General features: G+C 36.5%; 1 protein-coding gene across 1 annotated transcript in view; it reads left to right on the top strand.

Moving 5' to 3' along the window:
• Positions 1-21,862, top strand: part of LOC107570860 (laminin subunit gamma-1-like) — an 86,745-nt gene that overhangs the window by 52,286 nt on the left and 12,597 nt on the right. Inside the window, exons 7-8 of the mRNA XM_016257140.1 lie at positions 4,163-4,266; positions 8,251-8,478. Of these exons, the coding sequence (XP_016112626.1) occupies positions 4,163-4,266; positions 8,251-8,478 (332 nt within the window). The remainder of the gene's footprint in view (positions 1-4,162; positions 4,267-8,250; positions 8,479-21,862) is intronic.

Here is a 21,862-nt window from a genome sequence, read left to right as displayed (position 1 = left end):
TTATGTTACTGCCTCTTTAGGATGAATCACTTTGCTGTATTCCTTATTTGTAATAAATTAATAAATGTAAATATAATTGTACAAATCAAAAGGCATGTAACATTTCACACAAATCAGAGGACAACCAAAAAAACACAATGGCTTGCCAGAAACCACTGACTCTAATATCAGGTGGTAAACCACAAAATAGAATATAAACTAAACATAAAGTTATTTAGGAACATTTGCAGACAGGTTCACATCATGTTCAAATTCAATAAGAATACTGTTGTTCATGTTACTAATGAGGATGTTCATTGCATTTCAACATGAATGTAGAACCTGTGATAGGTGAAAAGATGCCAGATTTATCACAGGATTGAGCTTTCTGCTTAAAAATATATTGTAGTTGTTCTCATGAAAGTGCTAGAGTTATAATTTCTTCGTGCAGTACTGCTAAAAGCTGGTTATTACAGTAATTAATACACCATTTTAACCTGTCTTTAGCACTGACAACTTTAAAAAAAAACATCTTAAAGGGTTAGTCAACCCAAAAATGAAAATTCTGTCATTAATTACTCACCCTCATGTCGTTCCAAACCCGTAAGACCTTCGTTCATCTTCTGAACTCAAATTAAGATATTTTTGATGAAATCCGAGAGCTTTCTGACCCTGCATAGACAGCAATGGAACTGAAACATTTTATAGTTCAGAAAGTTAGTAAGGACATCGTTAAAATAATCCATGTGACATCAGTGCTTCAACCGTAAGTTTACGAAGCTACGAGAATACTTTTTGTGCACAAAGAAAACAAAAATAACTTCATTCAACAATTTCTTCTTTTCCGTGTCAGTCTTCACCATGCGTTTAGGAGAGTACGGTACCACGTCACGTGTGTGGTGCTGCCAACGCAGGAGCCAGCATCCTGATGAAGAACCCTGATGCGCTTCACCTTGTTTGCAAGCAGAAGACGACGCACGCTGTACATAAAACAGTCTTCGTAAACATGTCTGAAGATTTCAACAGAGAGGATGACTTGCAATTTTATTTGAACCAGAATATACAGACGATGAACTAAGAGAGATGGACGTTCTACGTCAGAACACCGGCTCCTGTGTCAGCAGCATCACACGCATACGTTACGGTACTCTCCTGAACACACGTCGAAGACTGACACAGAAGAGAAGAAATTGTTGAATAAAGTCATTATTTTTGTTTTCTTTGCACACAAAACGTATTCTCGTAGCTTCATAAAATTACGGTTGAACCACTGATGTCACATGGACTATTTTATCGATGTCCTTACTACCTTTCTGGGCTTTGAACGTGTCAAATCCATTGCTGTCTACACTCTTAAAAATAAAGTGCTTCAAAAGGTTCTTCACAGCGATGCCATAGAACAGGGATCCTCAAATCTGGCCCACGAGATCCACTTTCCTGCAGAGTTTAGCTCTAACCCTAATCAAACACACCTGAGCATGCTAATCAATGTCTTCAGGATCATTCGAAAATCACAGGTAGCTGAGTTTGATCAGGGTTGGAGCTAAACTCTGCAGCGCATTGGACCTCCAGGGTAAGATTTGAGGAACCCTGCCATAGAAGAACCATTTTTGGTTCCACAAAGAACCATTCAGTCAAAGCTTCTTTAAAGAACCATCTCTTTCTTACCTTTTTGTAATCTGAAGAACCTTTTTTCAACACAAAGAACCTTTTGTGAAACAGAAAGGTTCTTCAGATGTTAAAGGTTCTTTATGCAACCATTTAGACAAAAATGTTCTTCTATGGCATCGTGAAGCATCTTTATTTTTAAGAGTGTATGCAGGATCAGAAAGCTCTCGGATTTCATCAAAAATATCTTCATTTGTGTACCGAAGAGGAACGAAGGTCTTATTGGTTTGGAACGACATGAGGATGAGTAATTAATAACAGAATTTACATTTTTGGGTGAACTATCCCTTTAATACCAGGTGGAAACAGAGCTATGTTATAGGGGAGAATTGAGTAGCAGTGATTTGCTTAAAATAAGTTTTCTTTTGTGTTTTTGTTGGAAGGTATTTCAGTTTCTATGGCAGCCTGAAACATTTGCCCTCTGAGACCACGTGGCTTATTATCAAGTATTTATTTTTTTGCAATTACAAATGTGTGAATGACATGAATAAACATCAGAAAACAGTTGTGATTTCAGTCATGCAATATTATGTACATCTGTCAGCATATGGTAGTTTTGACAGGCACTTTCCTACCAGAGTGACAAGAAAATTCATATATTTTGTGACTCATTCATACAGAGAGGCTTTCCTTATTCCGTCGGCTGGAATTGACTAAACCTAGTGTGCCTTAATGAAGAGCCTCAGTTTTTTCAGTAAATAAACTCTGAGGAGCGGTCCTTTCTAGGTGCTGATCCACCATCTGGTCTGAATACGTACTGGATCCGGGTGATTGCAGTGGCCATCTGATCTGGATACAGACTGGATCTGGTGGCTACGGTGACCTCGAAATGAGAGAGAAACAGACTAATATTAGCGTAGATGCCATTCTTCTAGTGATGTAGCAAGTACATCGGTTGTTATGGGAAGTGTTCCTGGTTCTGGTTGACCTAATTAATGCAGCCTAACAATCCTTTAACGGATTTGAATATTAGAAGCATATTAGTGTGTTATGTGTAGGCCAGGTTAAAGAGATGGGTCTTTAATCTAGATTTAAACTGCAAGAGTGTGTCTGCCTCCCGAACAATGTTAGGTAGTTTATTCCAGTGTTTGGGCGCAAATGGTCAAGTCAAGTTTATTTGTACAGTGCTTTTCACCATACAAATCATTGCAAAGCAACTTTACAGCCAATTAAGTTTCTACAATATTTAGTGGTAGTTTATCAGTGGTGACTGTCAGTTAATGTACATATGGCAGAAATGTACGGAAAAATCAATTTAAGACGTAATAAAACAGACAATGAACACTATTAACAGCAATTATTATATGATGGAATCAAACTTATAGCAAAATGTGGTGAAATGTTGTTTCAGGGTTGGCATCATCTGAGGTCCTTTGAGAGGTTGGCATCATCTCTTCTCAGGTGTTCTGGATCCAGACTGAAGCTTGTGTAAATCCTAGTTACATCCCATGGCAAAAAACTGAGAAACAAATAGAGACATAATTAGCGTAGCTGCTGTTCCAACCAAGCAAAATTGATTTGTTTAACCCAAACTAAAGAATAATAATGTGCATTTGATCAGATATAACTGCAGTAAAAGATTATGAGATGCATTATTTTAATGATTGGCCAAAGATGTGTGTCTTTAATCTAGATTTAAACAGAGAGAGTGTGTCTGAACCCCGAACGTTATCAGGAAGGCTATTCCAGAGTTTAATTTAATAGGATAAAATTATTGGTCATCCAATCTTTTACATTTTTAACACACTCTGATAATTTAGAAGTTTCATCTGGTCTTGTTGAGATATATAGTTGAGTATCATCGGCATAACAGTGGAAACTAATCCCGTATTTCCTAATAATATTACCAAGTGGCAACATGTATATCGAAAATAGCAGAGGACCTAGGATAGATCCTTGTGGCACTCCATATTTTACTGGTGATAATTGAGATGACTCCCCATTTAAATGAACAAGGTGGTAGCGATCGGACAGGTAGGATCTAAACCATCTTAAAGTCTGCCCTTGAATACCTGTATAGTTTTGTAATCGATCTATGAGTATGTCATGAACTATAGTATCGAACGCAGCACTAAGATCAAGTAAAACTAGCAATGAGAGACAGCCTTGGTCTGACGCAAGAAGCAAGTCATTTGTAATTTTAACAAGTGCAGTTTCTGTGCTATGGTGGGGCCTGAAACTAAATGAAATTCTTCATAGAGATATTTTTTGCAGGAAGGAGCACAATTGAGCAGACACAACTTTTTCTAAAATTTTAGACATAAAAGCAAGATTTGAGATGGGTCTGTAATTTGCCAGTTCACTAGGATCTAGTTGTGATTTCTTAATAAGTGGCTTAATAACCGCCAGCTTGAATGGTTTTGGGACGTGACCTAAAGACAATGACGAGTTAATAATATTGAGAAGCGGTTCTTCTGCTACAGGTACAGGTTTACTCTAGAAAAACACTACAGTAGTTATTATAGCAGACAAAATCACATGTTTCTAACTATGATCTCTGCTTTCTGGTTTCCAGGTTAACAGAGAAGAGCGTAAAACCATCTATTGCCCCATTTGAGTTTCTCCGAATGCTTTACAGTCTAACTGCACTACATATCAGCAATGCAGGGGGCCAGAACTGTAAGTCATTGTTTATATATCTATGTGTGTGTTACACATTTGTGTAAGGAAAAGACTGAAATGATACAGAAATGCAATCATTAAAGACTAAAAGAAATTGATTTAAAATGGCAAGAGAACATGCGTCTTGAACTTGGCAGTATGAACTGTACTGTAATCAGCCATTGATTAGTAGTCTAGAGAAGCCTGTAACTTTGGTCATGCCCCACAATTCGTTCCTGTGATTGCCTTTCATTGTGGCATGATTTCTGTGCTGTTTAGACTGAATTGCAAAGTGGCATAATTGAGATATATAGTATGCAGTGATGTACCTAATCAACTTGCCAAGTGGAAAGTGTCACACACTGAAATACAAAATAGCTTCTGGCATGAATTCAATGTTTTATTTCTTTAAACATAAATCACCATATGCTGATTTCCCTTTAACAGGTTATTTTTTGACATTAAAAACAATAATGTAATGATAATTTTGCTTTTAAAGGGGTCATATGATGTTGCTAAAAAGAACATTATTTTGTGTATTTGGTGTAATGAAATGTGCGGTTTAAGGGTTTAAGGTTAAAAAAACACATTATTTCCCACATACTGCATATTATTGTTGCTCCTCTATGCCCAGTCTTTCCGAAACACGTCGATTTTTACAAAGCTCATCGCTCTGAAAAGCGAGGTGTGCTCTGATTGGCCAGCTATCCAGTGCGTTGTGATTGGCTGAATACCTCAAGCGTGTGAGGGAAATGTTATTCCCCTTACCATATTGTGATGCTCTGTCCGGCCGGAGCGACGAGACAAAACCAATAAAACACATTATAAACGAGGTATTTGTTACATCCAGTGGGGACATAATTACTGATTATAATGACTTATACTGTCTTTTTACGTGTTGCGTTGCATCGTGCCACGTAAACATAAAACCATATCTGCATTTGTGATCGGAGAAATTACAAACCACAAGCCCTACTCTACACTGCTCAAAACTCGCATTTGAATCATCAGTAGCAAATTCTTTAAATATGAAAATGTACTTACAGACTGTGAGTCAGCATTATTTGTCAGCATCATAGACTGTATAGGGTCAGCATGCGCGCCGAAGAGGAAACAGGGGAACTGAATTCACTGGAACACCGGCATTGTAGTCTACTCTCCCAGGATCAGGAAGCAGTCCTCCATAAAATACGATGCACACATCTGAATATTTGGGTTGAAGTGTTCTGGAGCAGTGTTGTAAATACAACTTAACAACTGATTTCTAGTCGTGTCCTCTTTTGGAAGGCCAAACAAAGTATTTTCACTTTCACAACGAAACACAGCATCTTCACAACATGGTGGCAGCTACAATAAAGTTACGCCTTCTTTCTTTGCGTGAACATTTGGGCGGCGTTATGCAAATCTTCCCACACAGTGACGTAGACATGTGGGGGCGTGTTTAAACGAGGCGTTTTAGGAGGGCGTGGACCAGTCTTAACTTTTATAAAGAATATCTCTTTGGGTTTGAGACTTTAGTCTTTGCAACTTTAGGGATATTATCTATTCTCGAACAGCTTGTAACACTCCAAAGAGAAAGGAAAACTTGAAAACGCATCATATGACCGCTTTAATTCTGGAAAATGAATGAAAATTAGGTAGCTTACCTCGTAAAAAAGTTATATATTTAAAATACAGTACATTTATTTTACATTTCTTAATATTAAGCCTAAAATGTGTTTTAATGACTCTATTGATAAAATATTGACATTATTGATGAGGATTGTATGATCTTTGAATAACATTGGTATTTAAATGCAAGATATTTAAAGTGTACCTAAAGTATACTTGCAATAGTTCCACTTTAGCACAATCAGATATACTTAAGTATATCTTTAGTTGGACTTCAGCACTACTTCCGCACAATTAAAGTGCATTAAGTGTAAATTTAGTTGTTCCAATTTAGCAGACTTTAAGTATACCAGTTTAGTATACCAAAAGTACAATTGCAGGGTATTTACTATTTATTACTACACCATTAATTACTACACCATTTTCACATGTATTTAGCCCTGACCATTTAAAAAAAGAAAAGAAAAAAAGGCATCTTAACATCAGGTGGAAACAGGGTTATGTTATAGGGAAAAGTTTGTGTGAGTTTCTTAAAATAAGTTTTCTTTTATGTTTTCGTTGGAAGGTGTTTCAGTTTCCATGGCAAACTGAAACATTTGCCCACTGAGACCACGTGACTTATTATCAAGTATTTTTTTATATAATTATAAATGTGTGAACAACATGAATAAACATCAGAAAACAATTGTGGTTTCAGTCATGACATCTCTGTGTGTGTGTGTGTGTGTATGTGTGTGTGTGTGTGTGTGTGTGTGTGTGTGTGTGTGTGTGTGTGTGTGTGTGTGTGTGTGTGTGTGCAACATTATGTGCGTCTTGTCAGCATATGGCAATTTTACTTGGCAGTGTTTTCTGCTAACCTGAAGCTTTTTCTTTTCATAGATGCTTTTTACATTCGCATTTGTTGTGTGTCTTCATTCAGGATATAGTAAGGAGCTGTAGAAAATGGCTATAAGAGGAGACTAAACTCGTCTCCGTGTACGTCCCTGCTGGGCAACACTTACACATACATGCAGCATAGAGTTTGAGACAAACAGTGTGATTCTATGGGGGAGCATTACTGTGAATATATCTTCTCTCTCACACACTCATGTACACATGATAATCAGTTTGTCTGTATACGACTGCACACACGCAAATGCCGGTGTCTCTCAAAAGCGCACATAAACATTAGTCTTCCTGGCCATGTCCAGATATGAAAGTTGGGAAGTTGAGACAATAGGACACAGAGACCCTGGAGAAAGATAGTGATGAGGTGAGAGAGAAATTTGATCTGTGTACAATCCCCCTCTATCACTATTTATGAGGCGGTGTGGATCCCTGAGAGAAACAAAGACCCACTCACCTTCACCATGTTCCACCTCTCCCCACTCAGCCCTTATTGATTAATTCATTCCTTGTTCATTTATTCATATGGTGATCAAAGATTCTATCTGCTTGCACCCAGTGGTCCTGATGTCTGTCTGTGTGTAAGCAAAGGTGAGAGAGAGGCAGAGGGGAGCTTTAGCAGGCAGGCTAGCTAAGCTAGATCGTGAGGGCAATTATAAGTGGACGGGACACAGTGATTTCACATTCAGTGTAGATTCATGGTGGAATGCTCTTTTCAAAGAATCCCTCTTTGCCTTAAAAAAAAACACTTTTCCATGAGCACTCTTAAAAAAACTTGTTTTTCTGTCACACAATGTCTTACATATCTTTACTGTTACGGCATTTCTTTGCACCCCAACGATTAGAAGCTTTGTTTATTTATTCATTTATTTGTTTGTTTGTTTGTTTGCACTACTGTTCGACAGTTTAGGGTTGGTAAGGGTTTTTTTTTTTGTTAGGTTTTTTTTGCTTTTTTAAAATGACTCAACAATACCACAAAACAGTAATATTGTAAAATATTATTACAGTTTAAAATACCTTTTTACTATTGTAATATATGTAAAAATGTAATTTATTCCTGTGAAGGTGAAGCTGAATTTTCAGCAGTCATTACTCCATTCTTCTGTGTCACATGATCCTTCAGAAATTATTCTAATATTCTAATTCAAATTATTCTAATATCTAATGTGCTCAAGAAACATATTTTTTAATTATAATAATAATTATTATTATCAATGTTGAAAATGGTTGTGCTGCTTAATATTTCTGTGGAAATTGTGAAACATTTTTAAAGATTCTTTGAATGAACAGAAAGTTCTAAATAAAAGCTTTTATTTGAAATAGAATTTGTAATATACATCTTTACTGTCACTTTTGTCAATTTAATGTGTTTTTGCTGAATAAATCACTTAATTTCTTGAAGAAAAAAAATTGTACCTGTCTCAAGCTTTTAAACTGTAGTGTATTTATGTATTTATAAGTATGTTGTACAATTATTGTAAGTGATTTTTTTTTTCTTGTTTACAGACACCTCTCAAATCTCCAGGGTAAGCCTTGAATCTGCAGTCCGGAAAAACGACATTATGGCCCCACATGCTTCATGGGTGGAGGAGTGTACTTGTCCCACAGGATTCACTGGGCAGTTCTGTGAACGCTGTGCTCCTGGATTCACCAGGGAAACCCCTAATGGTGGAACCTTCTCCCCTTGTGTACCTTGCAACTGCAATCAACATGGAACCTGCCATGCTGAGACAGGTTGGGAGTGTGTTTGTTTGTTAGCATGCAGTCTGTACACAACATTCATGCAGGGTGTCATCCAATGATACAACATATACTGTTTCCCCACCATAGTAATGTTTCTTGGTTTCACCTGTAGACAGATATTTTCCGTATAGATACACTCATCTTCAAAAATTTGGAAACACTAATACATTGTTGTTGTTTTGGGGAGAAAATGACACTTATTCACTAAGGATTCGATTCATCCATGCATTTCTAATCATTTATCATGTAAGTGTCAGATGTGGCTTTTTCTTTGAGCTCTTTCTAAAGGCCAGCAGCATCTCGGCATCTTTTCTTGACTGCTGCAGACAAAGCTGGTGTTTAGCATGTGCTGTTCAATGAAGCTTCCAGCTAAGCATCAGTGAGGGGTCTCTTTCTCAAACAACAGACTCTTATGTATTCCCCATTTTGTTGTAAATCTGGGCTGTGCACTTCTCTCCCCTGTGCTGGTTAGATCCTCTTTGCTTTGTTATTTTGTTCCTGTGTACAGAATTGCCTTCATCTCTCAAAAGAACAATAGAATGACTAGAAAAGTGTGTTTGTGTTGGGCCTTTTATAAAACCAAAATGTCAAAAGTAACATTGTACAGTGACTAGCAAGAAATGCAAGTATATGCACTACTTTAACAACTGAAAGAAGACTCGGTACTGCATAGTTCATTTCCACCGTTCATTAAGCAACACAACCATTTTCAACTGTGCTAATTAGGGATGTAATGATTAACTGCGAGCCGATTGAAAATCGATTAAAATATGTGACGATTCAAATCGGTTGAGATGCTAAACAAATCGCGTTTAGGTGTAGGAGTTTATAAGAATCCATGTCTGAGGGGAACTTACTGTCTTTAGAAAAGTTTAGATGGTATTTTTTCTTTTCATCTTGCCTCTGTATAATGCATATTAAAGTTCATAATTGCAGCGCTGCTTTGTTTACAGCGGAAACCAGGAAACGCTTTATGCGCCACCTGCTGGCAGAGAGTGAATCTGCGTCTCTCATTCAGCTCGTCCGCTGTTTCATGCAGATATTTTTTATGTATAGTTTCACAAAACTGAACTCAAAACATTCTGTTTTTGCTTCAAATTTCGAAATTATACAATCTATTTTAGATGAAAACTGCTCATGTTGCATGTATGCAGCATCTTTGTTTTGATTGTGATTCAAATGCAGTGGTTGCCTCTAATTTTAAATGGAAAGAGCACAGACAAAACATTATTTTGTTTATATGAAGAGATTTATTTTATTTGTGTTACTTATTTATTTGATTTGGGGCTTGTTTTACAATTTCAATTTAGTTTTGTTATTTACATTTACGTTATATTTAAATTTTGTAATTTAGCAGACGCTTTTGTCCAAAGCGACTTACAAATGAGGACAATAGAAGCAATCAAAACCAACAAAAGAGCAGTAATATACAAGTGCTATATTAGTATATTATTATAGTGTTATATTTCAATTTGACAAAGAAATGTGCAGCATTTTGTCCAAGCAATAATAAAAGGACACATTTAATTTATAATTTGTCTTAAATCTCATTGTGTTAAAAAAAAAATTGTGAATCGAATCGAATCGTGAAATCAAATTCGTGAATCGAATTGAATCGTGAGTTGAGTGAATCGTTACATCCCTAGTGCTAATAATAAGAAAAGTCTTACAAAGAATACAAAAGAATATTCAAAAGAATACAAATCAGCTCATTAAATGGATTTCTTAAGGATCATATAGCACAAGGTTTTCTTCGTAGACTGGTGTAATGGCTGCTGAAAATGGGCTTTTATATATATATATATATACAGTATATGATATAGTATAATATATATATATGAAGAGTTCAGATGCAAAAGCCTCTAAGTGATATATATATATATATATATCTGTATATATATATCAGCATTTATTTTAAATAGATTTTTTTTGTAACATTATAAATGTCTTTTCTTTCGCTTTTGATCAACTTCATGCATCCTTGCTAAATAAAAGTATTAATTTCTTTCAAACAATAAAAAAAAACTGACCCCAAACTTTTGAGTGGTAGATATAATTTTAGATACCTAAAATTATAGCAAAAAAAAAATCATATAAATAGTTCAGTCATGAAACTCTAGATGGCGCAGGCTGACGGGGTGTTAACTTAACTGATGATATTCAGAGAGTTAAACGACTTGGCACAAGCTGATTGGTTCATTCTGCATATGCAGCCAATGAGCTTACTGCCTTGCATTTATATGGCTGACTAGCATTCACTTGAGATTCCTGCAGCGCGCTTTGAGAGTTTCTCTGAAACCCTCCACCTTCCCCAGCTCCACCTGTATAGATCTGGTACGGCTTATTTTATATGCTATTTGTGCAGCAGCAGTATGTCTTAAATACTCATGGCACCGTATCGCCTTATGCATTGGCAGTAGCAAGTTCCTGTACTTGCTTGCAGCAGCAGTAATAATCTACAACTACAGCAATAACCAATAGCAGCAGCAATTCAGCAGCAGCGTAGCAGATCTATTCCGCCAAGACCAAATACATTAACATTGTCATATCCATCACCATGCTAAAATCTTTAGAGAGTTATCATGATTGAACTTACATTTATTTTAAACGGTAATAATTTTAAACTGTAAGTGCTACATTGGTGAACAGAATGATGAATTTCCTTCAACCAATGTCTTTAGTGTTTTTCTAAATTTTAAATAGTGTTGTAGTAGTAGACCTACAAGTACAGTTCCTATTTCTTCTAGATCAAAAAGCCCAGAACTTCTATTCATACAGCCACTATATTGACTGCTTCAATTTCTCCATTTATCTGCAAGTGGGCTGCTTTTACTGTCTCTGACTGTAGGCTTCCAAATACATTTTTATACCTCCAGCTCACTCAAATGTTCCTCTCACAATCCTTTTCTTGTTCCTGTCATTTTCTGTACTGCTTCCCTTGTTCCTTTCTCACTTTTTCATTCCTCCTCTTGTTCTTTCCGTGACCCCATTAACAGCTAGAATGGCAGGCCGTCTTTCTGTACAGGGTAGATAGAGTTCATTCTCGCTTCTCTCTCCTCTATTAGACTCGCGAGCCAGCCACCAGCTAATTAATTGTAATGTCGATTGCACAACAAAGAGTGTTTGTTTGTGTGCGTCTCCTTTCAGCGACGACTCCTGGCATGGATTTGAGCATTTGTTCTCCCATCTTTCTCTGTCTCGCCCGCTTTGACTGTCTCTCTTTCACACTGATGAGTAATTTCACTCTTTTAATATGCGGCAAATTAAACCTCCATCGTTCTTATTATGAGCGTAATGTGTGATTAGTTTGGTACAAGTCTTTAACATTGCAAATTAATGTCAGACATGACTTTATCTACCACTCGGGGTAGGCGAAAGGACAGATGAGAGCAAGCGATTTGCATGTGTGAGAAAAAGGGAGAGAATGGAAGGAAGAAGGAAAGAGGGAATCAAAGCAAAAGGAGCTCAAGGGGGGCGAAAGATCGAACGAATGTATGCACAGGAAATCTCCACCTCCCAGGAGAACAGGAGGAGCCCGCTCCTTTTATTTATTTATGAACCTGTTTAACTTCAAAGCAGATTTCGCCTAAGTCACAGCGGGCGCTGTTCATTGTCATTTAACTGCTTAAATATTTTCCAGGTTTGGAAATAGAACGAGGCCCGCAAGGTCCCTGTTGAAAACCAGCACGCTTATCATTAGCATATGCATACATCACTCTTCATTTTTCTCAGCACCAAAAACCAAATTGTGTTTTAATCTCATTTCGTATCCGTAAGCCTAATTATGTTTTTGTTATTCCTTTGATGAGCATTAATTCAGTCTCATTTCTGCATCAGGAAGGGATTGTGCACTGACAGGCCACGCCCCTTTGATTTATAATTTTTTTTCGAAAGAAAGGGTGTTCCTCAAGGTAATGTAATATGGTTGTAATAGGCTGTTAATTGGTTATTAGTCTTGTCACTCAGCACAGGTGTTGTTTGTTTGGGTGGAGATAAGAGAGGAGGGAAGCTCACCTCTCCGGGCTGGATCCAGTGGTGCTTCTTAATTGTGATTTATTTCAAGTCTGCCCGTTTGTGTCATTTCTACTTTCCTACGAGCAATTCAACAGATTGGAAAATGTTAATATTTGCAACGGAAAAATGGGATGGTGGTACAGTGTTGTGCTGGAGGGCTAATGAAGTCAAGCATATGTCCTTCGGATGCAAATATATTGTGTGTGTGTGTGTGTGTGTGTGTGTGTGTGTGTGTGTGTGTGTGTGTGTGTGTGCGCGCGCGCGTTTTCTGATCTCTTTCTTGAGTGCTTTTCCCAAGCATTTTAATTTAAGGGATCCCATCCATAAAATTAGGCTGAGAAGGCTTGTATTTGTCTTGGAAGAATGAGGAAAAATAAGAGAGAGCAGCAGAAAAAGAGTGGTTTGCTGAGAATGGGGGTTTTCATATAAATGTATTTACATTAACTGCAACAGTCACAGAAAGAGTGAGAGCATTCATATCTCACCCTGGTCCAATGTGTCCTAACTTTCTTTCTCTCCACACCCTTTGCAAAGTAGATGTGCATTCGATTTGGATCACTAAATATAGCAAAAACAATGAATTACTTTATATCGCATAACAGCACATAAAAATAACATTCATCTGCTTAGGATGTTTGTCTGAATATTAACTTAATTAAAGCCAGCAAATATAGAAGAAAAAAGCACAAGCTTGCCCAAAGAGAACTGAATGGTCGCATCAGACTTCTCAGATCCTCAGGTTGTATGAAGTCCACTGTTCAAATGTGTTTTATAAGGGTGAGTCATACATTTAAAAGGCTGTTTTTCCTGTATGTTCTATTCTAAATTTTTCTCTCTGTTCCTACTGTTGTCATTGTTCCTACAGTGAAGTCGACCTTATAAAGGAGGTGAAAAAAAGATAATGAAAGGAGGCGAGAAAACTGTCTGTCTTTGTCATAGAAGATCGGCAGTCTATTTTTCAGAGTCGTGAGCACATATCTTCAAGTCAAAGATTGAATAAAAAGACTCATTCATTCAATCATTCAAAAGACTCATTAAATTTTCAATCTTCTTAGCTTCTCTTTTAGAAATGCTTCCAAGTGAGTATTAGGGCATCAGTGAGTAAATCATTCTGAAGCTTCAGATGTCCAGTACACCTTGTACATGGGACACAATACAAGAATTATTTATTTATTAAAAATTTATTTTATTTTATTTCTAGACTGCTATTTATTCCTTAGTTTTCATATTCATAAGTTCAGGGATGGGGAGATTTGGTAAGAGTGGTAAGAGTGTTTTTGAAATAAGTCTTTTAGGCTCACCAAAGCTGCATATATCTGTTTTAAAAAATACAGTAAAAACAGTAATATTTTTAAATATAATTACAGGTTAAATTAGCTGACTTTTATTTTAATATAAGGATTAGGGCTGTGCAATATTGAAATAAAATGTGATACCTTGTTAAAAGATGCGATATTCGATATGCGATACGATATTGCTTAAAGTGTGAAAAATCTATTTAAATTATATTTTAAAATATTTAAAAATGAAAATTATATAACCAAATTGTTTCACATTCTTTCTTGGAAAAGAAAGAAACACTACAACATCTGAAAGTGACCAGCAGTGTTTTAACAGTACATAAAAAGTAATGTCACAAATCAGAAAATGTAGTTTTAACATCAGTGTGAATGACAAAAAAGTGAATGACACTAATTTTATATAATTGTGACTTAGCTTTCCACACACTTTAAGTACTTCTTCATATACCACAGTAAAAACTATAGTCTGAGAAAATTCAAACATGATTAAAGGCAAGTGCACAGTCAGTAAAAAAAAGAAAGAAAAAGGGGGAAAAAAGAACAAATACACAATTTACAAGCATAGATAAAATAAACAGTAGTATTCAGGTTAGGGCTGGACGATATGGCAAAAATTTCTATCACGATATATTTCTTAATTTCAGTCGATACGATATAATTCCGATATCGAGATGAACACTATTTAAAAAAGCATCGTAAAAACTGCCAAGAACGCCACAACAGAAAGAAAGATACAGCTGTACCTCTTCTCTCAGAAAACAGTCGAGTTCTGGGAGAAGTGCTGTGGGTGGAGCTAAAGAGTCACGAGCATGCAAAGCTTTTGCGTAACAACCGTCAGCAAGCTGTAACATCGACATAATTCCCTTAACGCTGGGTTCTTTGGGAAGCTGAACAAGGTTATCTTTCCCTCACAACCAAAAACACACTTCTTTTGGTGACATTAGGGCTGGACGATATGGCAAAAATTTCTATCACGATATATTTCTTAATTTCAGTCGATACGATATAATTCCGATATCGAGATGAACACTATTTAAAAAAGCATCGTAAAAACTGCCAAGAACGCCACAACAGATGTCTGTGCATACAAACTTATGAAAAATGAATTTGCCAAGTCTCTTGACACCTCATATAAAACCATATAATATTTTAGGAAAAAAAGAGAAAAAAATCCAGCACAAATAAATTAATGTTCACCTTTTATTTGTATTTAGCCTTCATTCAAACAAGAAATGTGAAATTCTTTCAATCCTGCATTTTTTTATCCAAAATACAGCAAAAACAGTAACATTTTGAAATATATTTACTATTTAAAATAACGGTTTTCTATTTGAAAATATTTTAAAATGTAATTTATTCCTGTGATTTCAAAGCCATATTTTTAGCATCATTACTCCAGTCACATGATCCTTCAGAAACCATTCTAATATTTTGATTTGCTGCTCAAAAATCATTTATTATTATGTTGAAAACAGCTGAGTAGAATTTTTTCCGGTTTCTTTGATGAATAGAAAGTTCAGAAGAACAGAATTGATCTAAACTAGAAATCTTTAATAACTTTATAAATGTCTTTATCATCACTTTTGATCAATTTAAATCATCCTTGCTAAATAAAAGTATTATTTTCTATCATTTCAAACGGACTCCAAGCTTTTGAATGGAATAGTGTATAATGTTACAAAAGGTTTTTATTTCAGATAAATGCTGATCTTTAGGTCTTTCTATTCATCAAAGAATCCTGAAAAAAAAAATCTGTTTTAAATATTGATAATCAGCAAATCGACATATTAGAATGATTTCTGGATCATGTGACACTGAAGACTGGAGTAATGATGCTGAAAATGTACCTATGTATGATCACAGGAATAAATTACATTTTAAAATATATTCAAATAGAGAGCAGTTATTTTAAATAGTAAAAAAAAAAAATGGATCAAATAAATGCAGGCTTGGTGAGCAGAAGAGAATTCTTAAAAAAAAAAAAAACATTAAAAATCTTACTGTTCAAAAACTTTTGACTGGTTGTGTAATAGCCAGTATAAAGAGTATGAAAAGTGCAAACTGATTGTCTGCCAGCAGGAGGCGCTTTAAGAGCGGTGGAACTAGCGGTTTCTCCAGTAATGGCTGTAATCAAATCAGCTCCGCTCATGAACACTTCTTTATTAGATAAAATAAAAATCCCATCGAAACTTTTCTGAAGACAGTCCTTTCCCTTTAGAGATACATTCATATAAAACACCCGCGACAAGTTTTGATTTTAAAACGTGCAGTGCTCATGTTTATTCAATGGCCACAAATAAATCAATGTATGGGAAACACTGGAAATGTAGGCTATATCGGAAATGTGTTTAAAAATTTTAAATTAAAAACTTTAATTCATTTAAAACATAACCGACTGCGTTTACGAGAATGATCATCGAGACGGGTACTATTGACATAATTCTGTGTGTATGTGTGTTCAAACATAAGGAGGAGGAGATGCGAAAGAGGAATCAACTCGGTGTTCGCGTGCCGTCTGAAACACGTCTCTGTGTGTGCGCGCACGCTTTGCAGGTGTGCGGCAGAACGGAAGATACGCTGTGTGAGATGAGGCTTGTGTGCGCTTCAGGTGTGAGTCAGACAGCAAGACGAGACGGCAAAGAGTTGTTTTCTGCAACTTATTGCACTTAACTCTTTTTAACGTTATTTTTCTCTGCTATATGCGTCCAACTACAACTTTGACCTTTTGCAACTTTTGATTTTAGCAGCCTATTATTAAAATGATTCAAATATCGCATGCCGTTGCGATATGATTATTCAGATTATTATATGATTATTATAAATATATATATTTACATTTGCGATATTTTCGATATACAGTATCGTGCAGCCCTAATAAGGATATATATTAATATATTTCCAGTCTTCAGTGTCACATGATCCTTCAGAAATCTTTCTTATATGCTGATTTACTGCTCAAGTAACATTTATTGTTATAATAGAATAAAATGTTTTCTTATAATAGAATAAAATAATAAAATCTTTGATGAAGAATTTCAAAAGTTTGACCCCAGACTATTGAGCGATTATCTATACTCAGAAATGCTGTGCTAGACGTAACAGCAGACGGTAAAACAAAGCAAAAATAAAGATGCATACAGACTCTTGAATAAATTTGCTGTAATTGATTCCAAAGATTTATTCTATCTGATGCCATTGCAACATTAAAAAGTATTCAGCTAACCATCTGGAGCCTCATAAACTAAAATGCTACAGTCTAATTAGCTCTTTAATGTAGACCAAACTGTAATGAATATTCCAACGAGTTCAGCCGCCTTATGACGGATGTAGTCTGGCAGGTACCGGGGGTCAAGAGCGCCCTTTTCCCAAAGGACAGCTGCAGGGACGGGTCCTTTTCATGCCTCTGTTTTTGGAAAGAGAGGGACGTCTTTATTTTACTCTCATTCTTTCACCCCTCTCAAAGAGTCAGGAAGGGCCCGTGTGGAGGTGCTGACATTTAGTCGCCCTAAAGCAGTGAATAATTCAGCAAGAGGAAAGGTACAAATGTCAGGCACTGGGAATAAACTTGCCTGAAGAGATGCGAGATTTCAAATAAAGACATTGATATGATAATCCTGGCAGACCTCTGGCTGTGGATATCATCCTGTTTTGCATAGCACAGATGAGTCTGTGAATATTTAGGATTCTGATTTGAATATAAAATGAAACCAGCCTCTTTTGTGACCATTAGTTGGACAGCATGTCAAATTAACTTGATTATTCTTGATTGATTAGCCATTAAACATACAGTAAATCGGACTCTGTGAGAGAATGTTGATCTGATATTCAGCCGTGAAGCAGTTTGAGGGATTAAGGAGACAGTTTCAGAATGCAAATGAACGCAACTTCCACGGCAGCAGCTTTTGATCTGCACACAGGGAAGTGCTTGTTTGTGTGTGTGTGTGTGTGTGTGTGTGGGGCATCTGGCAGTCAATAGCTGCCACATCTGTCTCATATTACCATAAGGGCAACTTTAACATCCACAGAGGCCGACAGACAGATGGTAGCCAGCATTTCTTTTACACTCAAACAGAATTAAATGTAACCTCTCTCACCTTCCCATTCTCCCTTCTGCCTGTCTCTTTATACCTTGATGCCAGGTGTAACCGGCTGTTCGTGCTGAAAAACGTCCTGTGATTAATCACTTCAGCTGTATTGCACACATTCTCATCACCGGTTGCAATGCTGACAGAAATGTCATCTGTAATCTTCAACCCCTCAGTTATGATTTAAATGAATCTGGTCCAAATTTTCCATGTCACCTGTTGCCTTTGGATTGCAACATTACTGGGGCAGTGAAGTGAAGTGAAATTAAACGGGTCACCAAAAAAAAAGAGGAAAAAAATTCTGTAATCTTGTCTCACTTAATGAGCTTGAATTTAGTGTTTGAAAACCTTACATTTTGTTCACTCAAAAATGAAGATTGTCATTTCCCAACCTCATGTGCTTTCTTCCATAAACGATGAACACAAAATCTTTTTCATGCAGTTACAATAAATGGAGACTAAAGCTTTCAAATGGCAAAAAAGCACCCAAAAATCATAATTGTGGTCAATGGCTTCTGTACAGTATTCTAAGTCTTCTATCGCCATAAAAAGACCAAAATTGTTTTTTGTTTAAGGTATAGCAGAGTGTACAAAAATTTTTTGCTGTGCAATTATGTTGTGTTGCTGTGAGTCCTCTGTTTTGTTGTGTAAGAGAGTGGTATTGATCTTTGTGAGGGTTCAGGTTTGTCTTGGTGAAGTGATATATGGGGCGGTGGTTCTTTTAGTAAGACTTTTCAAGTTAATTTTGTTTCTCCAGGTCAGACCAACACAGACGCATATGTCTGCACGTACACACTGTGTTCCCAGACCTCCCAAAGACTGAAAATAAAATGCCTCCTAAATCTAATTCAGCAGAACAAATAAACAGAGGAAGAGGAACACGACCAAATCCAGCTGCTTATAAAATCAGACAAAAAAAAAAAAAACCCAGACACCCCTACAGTCTTTTCTTTAAAGACTCCAGACTTCTTTATGAACTAATGTGCTTTTAATTTGAAGTTATCACACTGGTTCCCGTTATTGATCTCTCTGTCCATCTGTCTGTTCGTTTCCATCTCTTGCTTGCTTTCTCTCTAATTCTCTGCCTCTGATTTGGATCTATTAATGGTGGTCAAAATCTTTGAAATCACAAAGTCTTCCGAGCTAGAGATGGCTCTGGCTTACTCTGGCTTATTTGGCAGCATGTCTTCCTGGATAGATGTGGGGACTGAATATATACTATATTTATATGCTTTATTCACAAATAAAACACATTAATATTATTCTGTTATATTTATGAAAGTATGCTTTCCATTTACCTTATTGTCTGTTATGATACAATACAATACACTGTACAATACAATTAATATTTACAATGAATTATTTCAGAATTAAAATAATATAAATAATTGGCTATTATCTTTATCCTACCTATATAATTTCCATATCAGTGGATTCCTACCCCTATCCAATACTCTTTCTCTCTCGCTCTATGTCTCTTTTCTCTGAGGCACTCAACTAGCTCTCTCCGTAAAGCCTTATTAAATCTATTAGTGTTAACCTTGCAAATTCTCTCAGTGGCATTTAGTGCATTTGAGGGACAGCAGGAGTCTGAAATCTTTGTCCTCTAGTGTTAAAGGGATAGTTCACCCAAAAATGAAAATTAGCCCTTTATTTACTCACCCTCAGGGCATATCTGACATTCCTCTTTCAGACGAACACAATCGCAGTTATATTTAAAATTGCAAGCTGTATAATGGCAGTGAATGGTGCCCCTGTTTTTGAAGCCTAAAAAACTGAATATATCCATCATAAAACTGCTCCACACGGCTCCGGGGTGTTAATAAAGGCCTTCTGAAGCAAAACGATGCGTTAGTGTAAGAAAAATATCGATTTTTAAAAATGTATAAACCGTAATCTCCAGCTTCCGGTCGCTCAAGTGGGTGCATACACGACAAGGTGTTCGAGCGTATGACGTACACTCTTAAAAATAAAGGTGCTTCACGATGCCATAGAAGAACCTTTTTGTCTAAATGGTTCCATAAAGAACCTTTAACATCTGAAGAACCTTTCTGTTTCACAAAAGGTTCTTTGTGGCGAAAAAAGGTTCTTCAGATTGCAAAAAGGTAAGAAAGAGATGGTTCTTTAAAGAACCTTTGACTGAATGGTTCTTTGTGGAACCAAAAATGGTTATTCTATGGCATCGCTTGAAGAACCTTTTGAAGCACTTTTATTTTTAAGAGTGTAGGCATAGCGGAAGGCACAACGTAAGCTTCGGGGAGAAGAGTGTAGTCTCGCGAGAACCAAGTTTTGTTTACAGCACAGGGAAACCACGTGAACTACATCTGTAGTTTGTGCCGCCGCCGCCGCCGCTGCAGCCTCTTCCATCTCGCAGAGTTCCTGGTCGGTATACTCCGGTTCAAACAAATATGGCTGGGCAAAAAACTCATTCTCCTCTTGCCTTATATCGAAATCCTCCGACATTTTTCACTCAGAATCTTCGTTTTGTAGTACTAGATCGTGACAGGTGTTTTGTTTTGCTTTCTCCTCTGTGCCTTGCATTCGTCACTCTCTCCCCGGAGCTTACATTGCGCCTTCCGCTACGCCTACGTCATACGCTCGAACACCTTGTCGTGAACACGCCCGCTTGAGCGACCGGAAGCTGGAGATTACGGTTTATGCATTTTTAAAAATCGATATTTTTCTTACACTGATGCATCGTTTTGCGTCAGAAGGCCTTTATTAACACCCCGGAGCCGTGTGGAGCAGTTTTATGATGGATAGATTCAGTTTTTTAAGCTTCAAAAACAGGGGCACCGTTCACTGCCATTATACATCTTGGAAGAGCCAGGACAATTTTAAATATAACTGCGATTGTGTTCGTCTGAAAGAGGAATGTCAGATACGCCTAGGATGCCCTGAGGGTGAGTAAATCATGGGCTAATTTTCATTTTTGGGTGAGCTATCCCTTTAAGGATGTGATTATCTGATTGATAGGTGTGAATTAGCCATCACACAGAGCTTTAAGATTTCAACACAAGTTGTTTTTCATCATCAACTTGTACTGCATAGTGCTTGTGTGCTTTTTTTCCAAACCATCTGAAGTCTGTTTATTAGTTTTAGTTTCTGAAGGCAACTTTTAAGAACAGAATTTCTTCAACACTACAGTTTTATTATTGATTTCTTTCTGTTGTTCTCACGCTGGTGATTTGTCTCTGAACTGTCTCAATAGCGAACTTCAGCACTAAGGCTAATATACAATTCAGTAGTTTTAGCGGTTTTTACAGAAATGTAAGTTGGAAGGTTAGAATGTATGTTATTTATGATATTATTTTCTTTGATCTTTCTGAATACTTGTTCTTCATGAATCTGCTTTACTATTCATCTTATGCGCTCTACATATTTCATACACACACAGGTTAAGAATCAGGTTATTTTTACCATTAATTTACTTATGTGTTATATATGAAAGTCAAACATCAGGAATTTATCCCCATAATGCTGTTTTGCCCCCTTATAGAAGCTTTGCCCAGTAATCTGAGAGACAGAAAGGCATATATCTGGAGATTTTATGTTCTTATCGGTAAAGAGAATAAATGACCTTTGAATTAAGTTACCACTGAATCATAAATAATTGATGAGCTTTTGAAGACAGATATGTTTGAACAGTCTGATAGCTTTTTAGAGACAAGGGTTTTAGAGCAATTACAGTCAAGCTACCTAGTTACAGACTAGTGACATCCATTCCCTCTCTCTCTCTCTCACTCACTCGTTAAATATAATAGTATATTGCCATCTGCTGTTTCAAATGTGTAGTGCACTGTTTCACTTTAATCACAGGTGAGGGCTGCCTGTCTATATTTTTTGTGTACGTGTTGGATTCTGTACACACACACACACACACATATATACATACATACATACATATGTATATGTGTGTATATATATATATATATATATATATATATATATATATATATATATATATAGAAAAAA

Source organism: Sinocyclocheilus grahami, unplaced genomic scaffold (genome assembly GCF_001515645.1).
Source record: "Sinocyclocheilus grahami isolate Dianchi unplaced genomic scaffold, SAMN03320097.WGS_v1.1 scaffold1514.1, whole genome shotgun sequence".
Taxonomy (NCBI): domain Eukaryota; kingdom Metazoa; phylum Chordata; class Actinopteri; order Cypriniformes; family Cyprinidae; genus Sinocyclocheilus; species Sinocyclocheilus grahami.
This window is presented reverse-complemented; position numbering and strand designations above follow the sequence as displayed.